Here is a 13354-nt window from a genome sequence, read left to right on the forward strand (position 1 = left end):
ATAAAAAAAATAAATAAAAATTTTTTAAAAAAAGTGGAACAAATGGAACTTGACCCTGTGCCCATATGGGATTCTGGCATTGTAGGCAGCAACTTTACCTGCTATGCCTGTCCCCTGCCCCAGTGTCATTTTACTGTGTAGCTATAAAATTATTATTTTTTTAATTTGAGATAACATTTTTAAATAATTTCAGTAACACATAAAACTCCCAAATTAAATTGGCTTTATAAGTTTCATAAAACTTAAAAAAGTAGTGGTTTCACACATATTTAAGCCAGTTTCATAATGGGTGAAAACAAGAAGCCTTTAATCTAACAGTTACTGGTGTCTGATTTTATCTAATAATACTGACTTTTCCCCTGTTAAGTCAAGGGCACGTGAAGTTGTTGACTGGAGAAAATATGCACAAGAGCAGGAGAAAAATAAAGATGATCTGAAGATAATAGAAGAAAAGCGAAAGGAACACCAAGAAGCTTATCAGAAAGCCCGTGAGAAGTATGGCACTTTGCACTGGAAGGAGAGATCTTATATAAAGTACCTAGAAAGAAAAGAACAAAAATCCTTAAAGCCGAAAGAGAAAGCAGAAAAAGATTCAAATGTACTTGCTGTAGTTATTAAAGGTACCTTTTTAAAAAGATTTACAGCTTACTTACAGCTTACTTACTTATTTACAGCTTATTTACAGCTCATTTTTAAAATATATTTATTTATTCTATGGGGTCGGCACTGTGGCTTGGTGGATTAAAGCCCTGGCCTGTAGTGCCAGCATCCCATTTTGGGCACTGGTTCGAGTCCCGGCTGCTCTACTTAGAATCCAGCTCCCTGCTGATGCGCCTTTGAAAGCAGTGGAGGATTACCCAACTCTTTGGGCCTCTGCACCCACTTGGGAGACCCAGAAGAGGCTCCTGGTTCCTGGCTTCCTTGGCTCAGCTCTGGCTGTTGCAGCCATTTGAGAGTGAACCAGCAGATAGAAGGCCTCACTTTCTGTTTCTACCTCTCCCTGTAACTCCGTCTTTCAAATGAATAAAATAAATCTTTTAAAAAATGTATTTTTTTCTCACAATTACTTTGGACTCTTAAATTTAAGGAAAAATAATGTAAGTATTTTGGGGGACATTTTCTGAGTGATCATTTCTTGCTTATTGTGTTCTATGTGGACATTTGGTTCATTATACTTTATTAAGTTAAATAAGTATAATGCTAAACCCAAGTAAAAGTGCATTTCGTGTAAGTATCATTTCTATTATGGCTTGATGTGGATTCTTACTTTCACGTCTGTTAATGTCTAAATCTTAACATCAACAGTTTTAAACTTCTGCTTTTTTTAGGTGATGTTGACGGTTCCGTTGAGGCGATTTTGAACATTTTGGCTTCCTATGATGCTTCACACGAATGTGAACTAGAATTAGTACATTTTGGAGTGGGTGATATTAGTGAGAATGATGTTAACCTTGCTGAAACATTTGATGGTAAGTATTCCACTTTCTGGTTTTTAAACTGTGCTTCTGAATCGCATTGTAAACCCTGTGCTCTGTCTTTTGTTGCTTGGCTTGTCACATCTGACATTTATATCCATCAGCATTGCCCCTCCCTCTGTAGTCCAGTCCTACATAGCAGTTGAGTCAAACAGGATGTGCAGTGTTGTAGACATAGCTCTGCTTGGTGTGATTCTGCTGCAACCTTATGGGAAGGCTTTAAAATCCAATAGTGTTTCTTGTGTGTTTGTTTAAGCATCAGTAGTCCCTTCTGCCCCTTGCTCCTAGTTCTTGGTTCTCTGGATCTTTTGTTAAACTTTTGAATGCTCCTATCACTGTAATCAGCATATTCAGAACTTTTCTTTGTCATGTATTTTTGTTAGTTGAAAACTTTATAAATCATAATTTTTAAGTAAAACGCCCCCTTTTAGGTTCAGTTGACTAGAAATAGATGTCTCTATTAGTGGAACCTACACACAAAAAAACACCAACGTTGTTGTAGCTTGACTTGAATAGAATCAGACGTCACCTCTAGTACTGAAAAGGTATTTTCAGTAAGGCTGATCAGTTCAAACTGTTATGTGAGGCACTGACAGACCTGGCACTATGCTGTGTCATGTGGGCAGTGTATTGAACCGTTTCTTCATGGTAAGACATTTTGAGGCTATTGGGTTTTTTCTCTTGGTTAAACTGTTCAGCATACTGCCTTGCACATTTTGGGCACTCAGTGTTTCTGAACTGAGTGGATTTAAAATAATAGATAATAAATTTTCCTTATTAAATAAGACATAATATAATTTATAAAATTCTTTCATTAATTTATAAATGTACTAGCTTTCCTAAGAAAGAAATCAGAATTTTTTTTTTTTTTAAGAAATCAGAATTTTTCATCTCCCCTAATTGCTATTCCTAGTTAGGAAGGAAATAAAACTTGAGATTCGAGCTCCTGCTTGGAAGACAAATTATAATAATGAGTGCCAGCACTGTGGGGTATTGACTGGGTTAATATGCAATGCCAGCATCCCATATGGGAGCTGGTTCAAGTCCCAGCTGCTCTACTTCCAATCCAGCTCCCTGCTAATGTGCCTGGGAAAGCAGCAGAAGAGGGCCCATGTGCTTGGGTCCCTGTACCACGTGGGAGACCAGAAGCAGTTCTTGGCTCCTGGCTTTGGCCTGGCCCAGCCCCAGCTGTTTTGGCCATTTGGGGAGTGAACCAGTGGATGGAAGACTTTCTCTCTCTCTCTCTCTACTTCTCTGTATCTTTTTCTACTTCTCTGTATCTTTTTGTAACTCTGCCTTTCATATAAACAAATCTTTAAAAGAAAAAAATATAATATTTGTGCTATTTTATTGATTATGTTTCTACTTGCCAGGTATTATATATGGTTTTAATGTGAATGCAAGCAATGTTATCCAGCAATCAGCTGCAAAAAAAGGAATCAAAGTTAAACTTCACAAAATCATTTACCGTTTAGTTGAAGACTTACAAGAGGAACTGAGCAGTAGATTGCCCTGTGCAGTGGAAGAGCACCCAATAGGTAAATATGCACAGAATGTTACTTGTAAACGTTCATGTCTTAAGTGCTATAAATGGAGCTTGACAGCAAAGTTGAAGTGAAATGTGTTTCACTTTTCAAGGGCGTTCACTATTCCAGTGTATGTCCTGTGTTCTAGCAAAGATGGCCACTGTGTCTTACCAGTGCCTGCCTTCTGCATCACATTGTGCTTGGGCTTTGAGGACACAAGGCAGATAGTGCAATGAGATTTTGCCCTAAAGTTTAGACATGAACAACTAATTGTGACATGCAAATTGTAATACAATCTGACTAGGCTAGGAGGCAGAAAGGTGTACAGTGTCACGGAAGGAGCCATTGACTTCTGCCCTGGAGCTGGCAGAGAAAGTGACTGTGAGAAGAAAATATCCTTTACATTCATATAGTTTAAAATATTCTTTCTAGCATATCCTCTGGCCAGATTAGAATTGAATCAATTACCTAATTTGTTCTTTTTTTCTCCCTTCATATAGATGTTTTATTAAGTTTTAATTTTGATAATAGTTTTAAGTTTCCAGAAAAATTCTAAGAAAAATATTAGGAACTCCTATATGCCCTTACCCAGTTCATCAGTTGTTTATATTTTGCCCTATTTGCTTTATTCCTCCTCCCCTGTATGTAAGCACTCAGTTGTTTTCTTACTGGACAGTTTGAAGGTAAGTTTGAGATTGTGCTCATTTACTTCTAATAGGAAGGTACTTTAAAAAGTTTATGGAAAACTGGAATTGAAAGATGTTTATTTTGGTACAAAAAAATTTGAAATCAACTCAATTTTTTCCTAATGCACAGTTTCTATGATTTTTTTTTTTAAGTTTATTTGAGAGGCAGAGAGCGAGGCAGAGAGAAAGAGGATTCCTATCTGCTTATTCATTCCTCAGTGGGCTACAGTTGCTGGAACAGGGCTGATGCTGACACCCGGAGCCAGAAATTAATCCAGTTCTTCTCCCACATGGGTGGCAAGAACCCAGTTACTTGAGCCATCCCTGCTGTCTGGTAGCAGAAAGCTAGTCAGGAGCTGGAGGCCTGCACTGAACTGAGATACTTTGATGTGGGACACAAGTGTCCTAACCGGTGCCCTAAACACCACGCAACAATAATACCATGATCCTTTGTTTGCATGGGTTTCGAAAAAATTTCTTGCACCAAAATACAGTTACATTTTAATTCTATTTCCCATGAATTTTTTGAAGTGCCCTCATATGTACATTTGCTACACACAAGAATGTTCTTGAATAAAGTAATCAGACTCATTTGTACAGTACTATTAAATAATCCACATAATAGTTTTGTCCATTGTTCCAACAGTGTAGTGTATTCACTCCCACCCCCAGGCTAGGATCATGGTTTGTAGTTAGTTTTTTTGAAAAACATTTTTCTTACATATTTATTTTGCTTATTTTAAAAGTCAGTATTATAGGGCCGGCGCCAAGGCTCACTTGGTTAATCCTCTGCCTGCGGTGCCAGCATCCCATATGGGCGCTGGGTTTGAGTCCCAGTTGCTCCTCTTCCAGTCCAGCTCTCTGCTGTGGCCCGGGAAGGCAGTGGAGGATGGCCCAAGTGCTTGGGCCCTGCACCTGAATGGGAGACCAGGAGGAAGCACCTGGCTCCTGGCTTTGGATTGGTGCTGTGCACCGGCCGTAGTGGCCATTTTGGGGGGGTGAACCAACGGAAGGAAGACCTTTCTCTCTGTCTCTCTATCTCACTGTCTATAACTATACTTGTCAAAAAAAAAAAAAAAAAGTCAGAATTATAGAGAGAAGGAGTAGTGTGGAGAGGGCAGAGAGATCTTCTATCTGCTGATTCACTCTCCAGATGGCTGAAACAGCCAGGACTGGGTTTTTTGGAGCCAGGAGCCAGGAGCTTTATCCAGGTCTCCCACCTGAATGTGAGGGGCCCAAGCACTTGAGACATTTTCTGCTTTTCCCAGGCCATTAGCAGGAAGCTGGAACAGAAGTGGAGCAGCAAGACACAAACCAGCTCCCATGTGGGAGGCGGCTGTTGTAGGTGTTGGCTTTACTTGCTGTACCACAATGCCTGCTCCTAGTGGTTATTATTTCTATAGGCTCATTTAATCTGAACCATCCCTCAATCTATGTAATTTTTTTAACTTTTATTTAATGAATATAAATTTCCAAAGTACAGCTTATGGATTACAATGGCTTCCCCCCCCCATAACTTCCCTCCCACCTGCAACCCTCCCCTCTCCCTCTTCCCTTCCATTCACATCAAGATTCATTTTCAATTCTCTTTATATACAGAAGATCAGTTTAGCATATATTAAGTAAAGGTTTCAACAGTTTGCACCCACATAGAAACACAGAGTGAAAAATACTGTTTGAGTCCTAGTTATAGCATTAAATCACAGTGTACAGCACATTAAGGACAAAGATCCTACATGAGGAGTAAGTGCACAGTGACTCCTGTTGTTGACTTAACAAATTGACACTCTTGTTTATGGCATCAGTAATCACCCTAGGCTCTTGTCATGAGCTGCCAAGGCTATGGAAGCCTTTTGAGTTCACCAACTCTGATCATATTTAGACAAGGTCATAGTCAAAGTGGAAGTTCCCTCCTCCCTTCAGAGAAAGGTACCTCTTTCTTTGATGACCTGTTCTTTCCACTGGGATCTCACTTGTGGAGATCTTTCATTTAGGTTGGTTGGTTGGTTTTTTTTTTTTTTTTTTTTTTTTTTTGCCAGAGTGTCTTGGCTTTCCATGCCTGAAATACTCTCATGGGCTTTTCAGCCGGATCCGCATGCCTTAAGGGCTGATTCTGAGGCCAGAGTGCTGTTTAGGACATCCGCCATTCTATGAGTCTGCTGTGTATCTCGCTTCCCATGTTGGATCACTCTCCTTTTTTTATTCTATCGGTTAGTATTAGCAGACACTAGTCTTGTTTGTGTGATCCCTTTGGTTCTTAGTCCTATCATTATGATCAATTGTGAACAGAAATTGAGCACTTGGACTAGTGAGATGGCATTGGTACATGCCACCTTGATGATTGATTTGGAATCCCCTGGTATGTTTCTAACTCTACCGTTTGGGGCAAGTCAGCTTGAGCATGTACTTTTTAACCTTTGCATTTTTTAAGTATGTAGGCCAGCAACTTTGTATAGTATACCTTAGTTTGAATTTGTCTGATGTTTCCTCATAAGATTTGGTTTTGGATTTTTGATCCACATACAGATTTATGTTGGGCCTTTCTGACATGCTAAAGACAGAGTGAGCAAGCATACCAGTCAAAAACACTAATAAATGCTGTTACACAGTCAGCTTCCTAGAAAATCGTACATATTATAGTGTGTGTTATTGGAATTTGTCTTAATTTTCAGTCTGTGGCAAAAGTGGGTCACAAAATTAGTAATCTTGATATAAATTACTGGTGGTGAGATTGTCAGATAATGTGCGATGAAGACATACTGCAGGAAAGCTGAAAACTAAGCTTTCACAGGCCAGGGGAACACCCAAGGATTTTCATTTGTTTTTATTCCTATTATTGATCCGGAAAATAAAGTTTGGAGAAACCAGGACTTGAGTTTGTATTTTTCTCACATTTAATTCTTGTACTCTGTCAAAAGTCCTATTTCTCGGAATCCTGTTTACTGTAATTTGTTCTCTTCCCAAAGGTGAAGCTTCAATCCTTGCTACCTTCTCTGTAACAGAAGGGAAGAAAAAAGTGCCTGTGGCTGGATGCCGAGTCCTAAAGGGACATTTAGAAAAACAAAAAAAATTTAAATTAATCCGTAATGGACATATTATTTGGAGGGGTAAGTACATCAAATCTGTTTCTATAATATCATATTGTCTCCAAAATCTGCTGTGTAGCATCTGAAATCTCCTACTCCCATCATCCGTGAAGGCCATCTCTTTTTTGCTGTTGACTCCTCCAGGATTGCCTGTCTTCCGACTTCCTGAACTTTTATTCCTGTCATTTATAACTTAACCTTCTACCTGCAGTGTATCTTTTTTCCCACTCCAGTCCTAAATACAATCCCATCATCTGCAAGTCTCCATGTGCCTTAAAACCGGTACACTTAAGATCGTTTTCTCCAAATCAAATCTTATTGATAATAAGCTTTGCTTCCCAGTGTTTAGTTCCATTTGCCATGACAGGACTGTTAACTTCTAAAAATTTTAACAATTTTCCTCTTAATACTAAGCTATGTAGCATGTGGTATTTACTTGTCATGTGTTGAGTATACTTTTTTTGTTTTTTTAAGGCTCACTAACTTCACTGAAACACCATAAAGATGACGTTTCGATTATCAAAACTGGAATGGATTGTGGCCTCAGTTTAGATGAAGAAAAGGTAGAATTTAAAGTGGGTGATGAAATTGTTTGTTACGAAGAAAGGGAAGTTTTAGCTAAGACTTCTTGGGATCCAGGATTTTAAATTAAAAATGGGTTGGGCATTTGGAACGGAGTGCCTGGTCCTGAGTCTGGGCTTCTCACTTAAGGTTCCTGCTAAGATGCACCCTGTTGAGGCAGGGGATGGTGCAAGTACTTTGGTCTCTGCTACTCCCAAGGCAGGCCCAGGTTGAGCTCCAAGCTCCTGGCTTTGGTCCTGGCCCAAAGCATTTGTGGGTATTTGGGTGAGCCTGTAAATGGAGGATATGTCTGTCTTTTGATTAAAATGAAAATTTTAAAAAAGACCCAGTGTCTTGCTTTACTGTCCAGTACCTTACAAAGATTAGCAATATGGCAACTGTTAGTGTATCACTAAATCTAAGTGTATGCTGTGGTTGAATGGCAGGCATCTGGGGCTGGTATTGTGGTATAGTTGGGAAAGCCACCTGTGACACTGGTGTCCCACGTGAGTGCCCATTCAGTTCCTGGCTGCTCCACTTCTGATCCTTCTCCCTGCTACCTGCTAATGGCCTGGGAAGACGTGCTTAGACCCCTGCCACCCACATGGGAGACCAGGATGGAGCTCCTTGCTATTGCAGCCATCTGTGGAGTGAACCAGCAGATCTCACCCCAACTCTGCCTTTCAAATAAATAAATAGTAACAAGAGTTGGTTGGCAGGGATCAATCAAATGAGCTTGAAACTTACTTCTTAGTACTAATAATTCTTCCTTTGTTTGGATTCATCCAGTGGAGCATTAAAGTTTAAAATTCCCAAGTTCAGGTGCAGCACTGAGTAGACAGATGTGTTCCCTTGTACTACAGACAGCAAACCTCCCACTGGAACCCCCTCCCCCTCAAGATACTTCAGATTTCTTGTGTGTCAGATGCATGTTGTAGACTCTGGGAAGGTAGAGTCTCAACTAGGGAGCAAGGAAGAATGGGACTGCTGGCATCAAGTGAGCAGAGGCCAGGGATGCTGGCAGCCCCCCAGATATCTGACCCAAAGTGTCTACTGTGGGGATGTCACCTCAAGAAACTGGCAGAAATACCAGAAAGCAAATATTTAGCACAACTCAATGTCTCCCTGCCAAAATTTAGTAGTTTAAGTTTACTATGAAAACACCAAGATCTTTCGATCTTCACACTTAAGCACCACAGAGGCACTGCCAAACACTGGGACCATCATTTCAAAGTTCAAAAACCAGTAGCTAAAGCACTGCAGTAAAATTCACAGGCAAGTATGTTAACATCTTTTATTAACTCCTCATATACAGTTACTTGTCTTCTGGTTTGTTGAAGCAGTAAGTCAGACAGCATTTGCCACAGTAATGTCTGTCGAAGTGGCTGGCCATGAACACGCCAGCACCACATTCATCTGAAGGGCACTCGCGACGCAGCCGACTGATCTTGCCGTTCTCATCCACCTGAAAGCACAAACCTGCTGTTAAGAGAACTTCCCCAGCACATCCTAAAGTCTACGTGACTGAGAACACTGAGCCTCTTCTAATACACAATGCAGGCAGCTTAGTGCTTATAAACCCACATCCAGAAGTCTCGGGACCTCTTCCATTGAAGTCAGTGTCCAGCTGTGCACAAGCGCTTACGCTAAGTCCAGAACTGACATACAACAGACTCAGAACCTTCATTTGGAGCAGGCAGCTAGAGCTGAGCTGCATTACAGAAGCTCATTCAAATACCAAAGGGGGAGAGAAAACTATTTTTAAACTGTCATTTTTGGAATACTCCACTCAAGCAAAAGTGGTTATACTGGATATTCAAATCTGCTCACTCCATAAGAAAATACCGATATATTACAAAGAAAATTGTTTCCAACAAACCCTGACTTCACTGAAAGTCTCCCCATCACTTTCAAGTGGCTCACCTTATAGTACTTCAGGACAGCCAGCTTAACCTTCTTTCTCTTATGCTTATTCTTCTTGGGAGTGGTGTAAGACTTCTTCTTCCTTTTCTTGGCACCCCCACGAAGTCTCAACACAAGGTGAAGAGTAGACTCCTGTGTGTAACAGAACCAAACAGCTTCCATAGTGCAATGAGAATGGACAACCAGCGTCACACACCTTCTAGTTAAGTGCAGACAGCACACAATACCACCTGAGAGGGATCCCCCACTCCCGAGTATGTGGTTCTTGGTTAGTTTTCAGAAATTAAAAGTATTAAATCATACCATGGGGTGTCAAACCGACTACAAGAAACTACACCAGTGCTCCTGTGACACCTCAGAATCTGATCTGTTTTCCCCACCTTTACATAGCAAATTTCCAAAACAGGGTTTTTTTGTTTTTTGTTTGTTTTTTTTTTGTTTGTTTGTTTTTAAATGGGCTACTCCTTTCCCCAAACGTTACCTTTTGAATGTTGTAGTCAGATAAAGTCCGTCCATCTTCCAGTTGCTTGCCAGCAAAAATCAGTCTTTGCTGATCAGGAGGAATTCCTAATGAAGTTCACAAAACAAAACAAAAAACACAAAAAAACCAAGATGGTAGAACAGTGTCATTTGCCCAGGTTTACAAGTAATCCTGAACTAAATAAATGGTACCAACAGCTGACCCCAACCACTATTGCAGGTCAGGCACAATTTTAAGTGTTTACATATTTCCATCACATTATTTGTTAATTTTGTAAATTTCCTTTTACACACAGCACAGGTAACAGGTCTAGAGAACTAAGTAACTTGACAAAATTCACTCATGTGGAATCACTGCAAAGATTCCAGTCATGCAGCTCGGCTCCGTGCTCACAAGCTTGTGTCTACTATGTCATTTCACAATAAACCGAGGGCACTGTTACTTAAAAAGTTTTTTAGCCGGGTTACCTGATCTCATCCCACCCCACCAGGAGCCATCAGTGTGTCTGGCTCCTACACCCAGGTTAGTTTTCCTGAGCTATCAAATACTACTTGCCTTCCTTATCCTGGATTTTGGCTTTTACATTTTCTATTGTATCCGAGGGTTCAACCTAAAAGTTGTGAAATGCAAGCATGTTGGTTACACAAAGAAAAAAACCACTGGAATAAAAACGCATTTAGTTCCATTTGACTGTTAGCACTGAGCCAGGCTGGGTGGGCAACCTTTCCAAACTACGACCGGGAAGCAGAGCCGGCTCCTTGCCCCAGCCGAGACCGGGCGGCGGCCCCCGGCCCCACGTGCTCACGCCGGCCAGCGAGGAGCGCCTCATTGCCACCGCCGGGCCTCTGCTGCGGCTGGCCGGCCGGGACCACCGAGGGCAAGTCCCGACACTAACGAAAGTCAGGCCCCGGGCCCTTGCTCGGCAAAACCACCCGCATTCGGAGCACGGCTTCAGAACCGCAATTCCCAGGCATTCTCGAAAAGCTGGAACACAGCGCCCGTCCCGCAATACCACCCCAAGTCCTCATTCAGGCCCGGGCTTTCTCTCGCACCACCCGATCGTACCTCGAGCGTGATGGTCTTCCCCGTAAGGGTTTTCACGAAGATCTGCATCCTGGTGGCGGGCCCACCTGCGCTGAAGGAAAAGAAGAACCCGATTAGACCTGGGACACAGGAGCACGACAGCGCCCAGGCCCCTGGCCTGAGAGCGGCACCAGAGCACACACTCACCGCAGATGGCGGATCGAAAAGGAAGAGCGCCGCCGGCCCACGGGGTTTCCCGGCACCCCCGCCGAAGGCCCCGCCTCTTAGGCGGCCACACCAGATGCCTGAGCCCTGATACAGCGGGTGCCTAGCCATTTGCCGTATTGCATCGTGACTCTCACGTCTTCCTAGCCTGCGCTTATTTCTGACAGTCACCTTCAGAATGCTCTCAAGACGGTGTATTTAAAATTTTAAAATGGTTTTAAAAGGCTTTTCCCATACAGTCAACGTGGCTGGGAGGGTCTTTAACAGGAGGCGGGCTCGGGGGAGAGGCCCCACTGGAGAGGCAGAAGGAAACGGAGGTGCATTCTGGGAATTGTAGTTTTCTGATGCTCTCCTCTAGCTAGGACTGCTTGTCCCAAGATGCAGTTCCACACCCTGGGTTCCTTAGTTACTATGTGCAAGTACTGGATATGGTGTTTGGAGAAAGGGCTTCAGGTGAGGACGCGAGAAGGCATGAGGCAGAGTAATGGTTAGGGCGGGGTGGGAACGAGCCGGAAATGACTAGGAGGGAAACCTTAAGGGGCAGGACAGGAACGCCGGGCGGGAAAGCGTCCTTCACCCACTCACAGAGGCAGCTGTCTGCCAGCCGATCCCTGGGCTTCCAGGGGAGGAAATCCTTGGGGCCGAGTCCAGGCAAACGGGAAAATAGGAAGTCCTAAAAATCTCTGCCGTCAGCCCTTACGTTTCTTAGCCTCAGGAAGATTCTGGCTTTTGCACCACTCTGAAACGGTTTAATCTGCTGAGAATCTCTGTAGTTTTCAAAAGGTGTTTTTTTCTTGGGCCCTCCCTCCTCCGCTGCTTCCCCAAGCCCATTAGTAGGGAGCTGGATGGAAGTGGAGCAGCCGGGACTGGAACCGGAGCGCAAATGGGATGCACCAGTCGCAGGCAGTGGCCTACCCCTCCTGCGCTTCAACGCCGGCCCCTGCGGTTTTCAGCTGTTAACACGAAGACACTGCAAAGAAGCCTGCAGAGTGGTTATTTGGTTACAGAATTTCTAAGTTTGGACGTTGAGTGAATTGGTGAAGGCCCTGAGAGGATGCCCGAATAGGTTCTGAGCCCGAATGGGGTGCTCTAGGGGCCAGGCAGGCCAAGTGGGAGCCGCTGGGTCCTCCCGGCCTTTTCTCCACTGCGCAAACCAGAGACTTTGCTAGTGTGCTTAGTGTCTTCTATGCGAGGAGCTGTACTTGGTTAGTAAGAGAAGAGCTCCTTTCTTCCTCAAACACACGTTGTTTGGATCAATATCTGATTTAATTTTGTTAAAGCTTTGTACTAATTTATGTTCTTTTTTCCCCCCTTTCAGGCTTATCACAGTTTTACTTTATTGCAAAAGCAGGTCACGACTTAAAGTTTCTCTGGTGAACAAGTGTGCGGATTGTGACTTATGTCAGTCCAAGAAATAAATAAACATGCAGTTCTCCCTCCTATCATTAGTAGCAGTGACAAGGAATTTTTGGAAAATATGCAAAGATACATAATTACAGAAACGGAAAGAGTGGGCTGTAATGAGGAAGGACCTGCTGATGAGTATTACATCATATACCGCAATGTTTTTGATAAGGTATCATAATCCTTTTAAGACGAGGAAGTGTTCCTGAGGGTGGAAATTAACTGTCTTGGCAACCAGCACTCCTGCCTGGCTTGCACCCCTGCGTGTCTGACCGGACTCCACTCTCAGTCTTGAGTTCATCCAATTTTTCAGGAAGGGGTGATGGGGAAAATGCAATTGTGGGTTTATATGGGTATTACCCAACTGTTAATCATTGTTTCAGTTAGTTTAAGAGCAGGCAATAACTTTTTGGTCAACAACCTGACTGTGATAGTCATTTTAACCCTAACTTCTGAAAATATCTATTTCATTAGCAACTGGGCCTTAAGTAATCACCCAATGTGTTCCTTATTTTAAATTTGTGGTATCATTAAAGTATTGGTTTAAATTTAATCTAACATATTAAACTGAGACCTCTTCTACTTAGAGATCAAGATAGACATGGTAAACTAGAGGTTTGACTGGACTTACCATGAGAAATATGGCGCTCAAATTAGGAAATGTTATGTCTTTTTTATAACATTTTATTCTGCTCCTTATGGTTTAGAAATGTCTTTTCTTCCCCTATAAACAATTTCAGTTTGCTCATTGACCTAATTGTTTGAACTGTCTTTTTTTCACCCTCCCTTGGAAGATGCTCTGACAGTTAAAACATAGTGAAATCAACAACTTTCCTCCTTGCCTAGAGGAAGCACTTACCTTAAGATTTCAATAAACTACTGGTCTCTGAGTAAAACAGCCACAGGCAAAACAGGAACTCAGTCTTTTACTTAATTTGTAAACATTAGATGCAATGAATCTCCT

The 13354-nt window shown here is 42.2% G+C and overlaps 3 protein-coding genes across 21 annotated transcripts in view; 2 read left to right on the forward strand and 1 right to left on the reverse strand.

Annotated features, from left to right (window-relative positions):
- The window catches only part of MTIF2 (mitochondrial translational initiation factor 2), a 44208-nt gene extending 36529 nt beyond the window's left edge, over positions 1-7679 (forward strand). For all 12 annotated transcript variants that reach the window (XM_070069096.1, XM_051842871.2, XM_070069099.1 and 9 more), the window contains 5 exons: positions 368-620; positions 1329-1469; positions 2849-3013; positions 6654-6794; positions 7248-7679. In XM_070069096.1, coding sequence (XP_069925197.1) covers positions 368-620; positions 1329-1469; positions 2849-3013; positions 6654-6794; positions 7248-7420 — 873 coding nt within the window. In that variant the 3' untranslated portion in view covers positions 7421-7679. The remainder of the gene's footprint in view (positions 1-367; positions 621-1328; positions 1470-2848; positions 3014-6653; positions 6795-7247) is intronic.
- A 935-nt stretch (positions 7680-8614) lies between these two features.
- Positions 8615-11218, reverse strand: RPS27A (ribosomal protein S27a). Of its 3 annotated transcripts, none has more exons than XM_051842885.2 (6): positions 10969-11218; positions 10804-10868; positions 10294-10348; positions 9739-9824; positions 9258-9389; positions 8615-8799 (listed from the first exon to the last, which is right to left on the reverse strand). In XM_051842885.2, exons 2-6 carry the CDS (start codon positions 10849-10851, stop codon positions 8650-8652), a joined length of 471 nt encoding a protein of 156 aa, XP_051698845.1. In that variant the 5' UTR covers positions 10852-10868; positions 10969-11218; the 3' UTR covers positions 8615-8649. The 3 variants fall into 3 exon arrangements, with proteins under 3 accessions (XP_051698845.1, XP_002724420.1, XP_069925205.1); XM_002724374.5 differs by having other exon boundaries at positions 10804-10873; positions 10969-11046; XM_070069104.1 differs by lacking the exon at positions 10969-11218 and having other exon boundaries at positions 10804-10961.
- Positions 11219-11310: 92 nt separating this feature from the next.
- CLHC1 (clathrin heavy chain linker domain containing 1) overlaps positions 11311-13354 on the forward strand; it is a 47244-nt gene continuing 45200 nt past the window's right edge. For 2 of the 6 annotated variants that reach the window (XM_051842879.2, XM_051842880.2), the window contains exons 1-2: positions 11311-11439; positions 12305-12562. In XM_051842879.2, the coding sequence (XP_051698839.2) occupies positions 12386-12562 (177 nt within the window). In that variant the 5' untranslated portion in view covers positions 11311-11439; positions 12305-12385. Of the gene's footprint in view, positions 11440-12254; positions 12563-13354 lie in introns of those variants that run through there. The other 4 variants (XM_070069103.1, XM_070069102.1, XM_070069101.1 and 1 more) reach the window with 3 other exon arrangements.

This window comes from Oryctolagus cuniculus, chromosome 2 (assembly GCF_964237555.1).
Source record: "Oryctolagus cuniculus chromosome 2, mOryCun1.1, whole genome shotgun sequence".
Classification (NCBI taxonomy): Eukaryota; Metazoa; Chordata; class Mammalia; order Lagomorpha; family Leporidae; genus Oryctolagus; species Oryctolagus cuniculus.

Bases quoted from the DNA above. Each gene is read 5' to 3' on its own strand.
- RPS27A (XM_051842885.2), bottom strand. From the start codon at position 10,851: ATGCAGATCTTCGTGAAAACCCTTACGGGGAAGACCATCACGCTCGAG. The intron at 9,825-10,293 runs GCAAGTAGTATT...GAACTTCATTAG, and splicing joins CAAAATCCAGGATAAGGAAG to GAATTCCTCCTGATCAGCAA. The intron at 8,800-9,257 runs GTGAGCCACTTG...TTGTGCTTTCAG, and splicing joins CTGTCCTGAAGTACTATAAG to GTGGATGAGAACGGCAAGAT.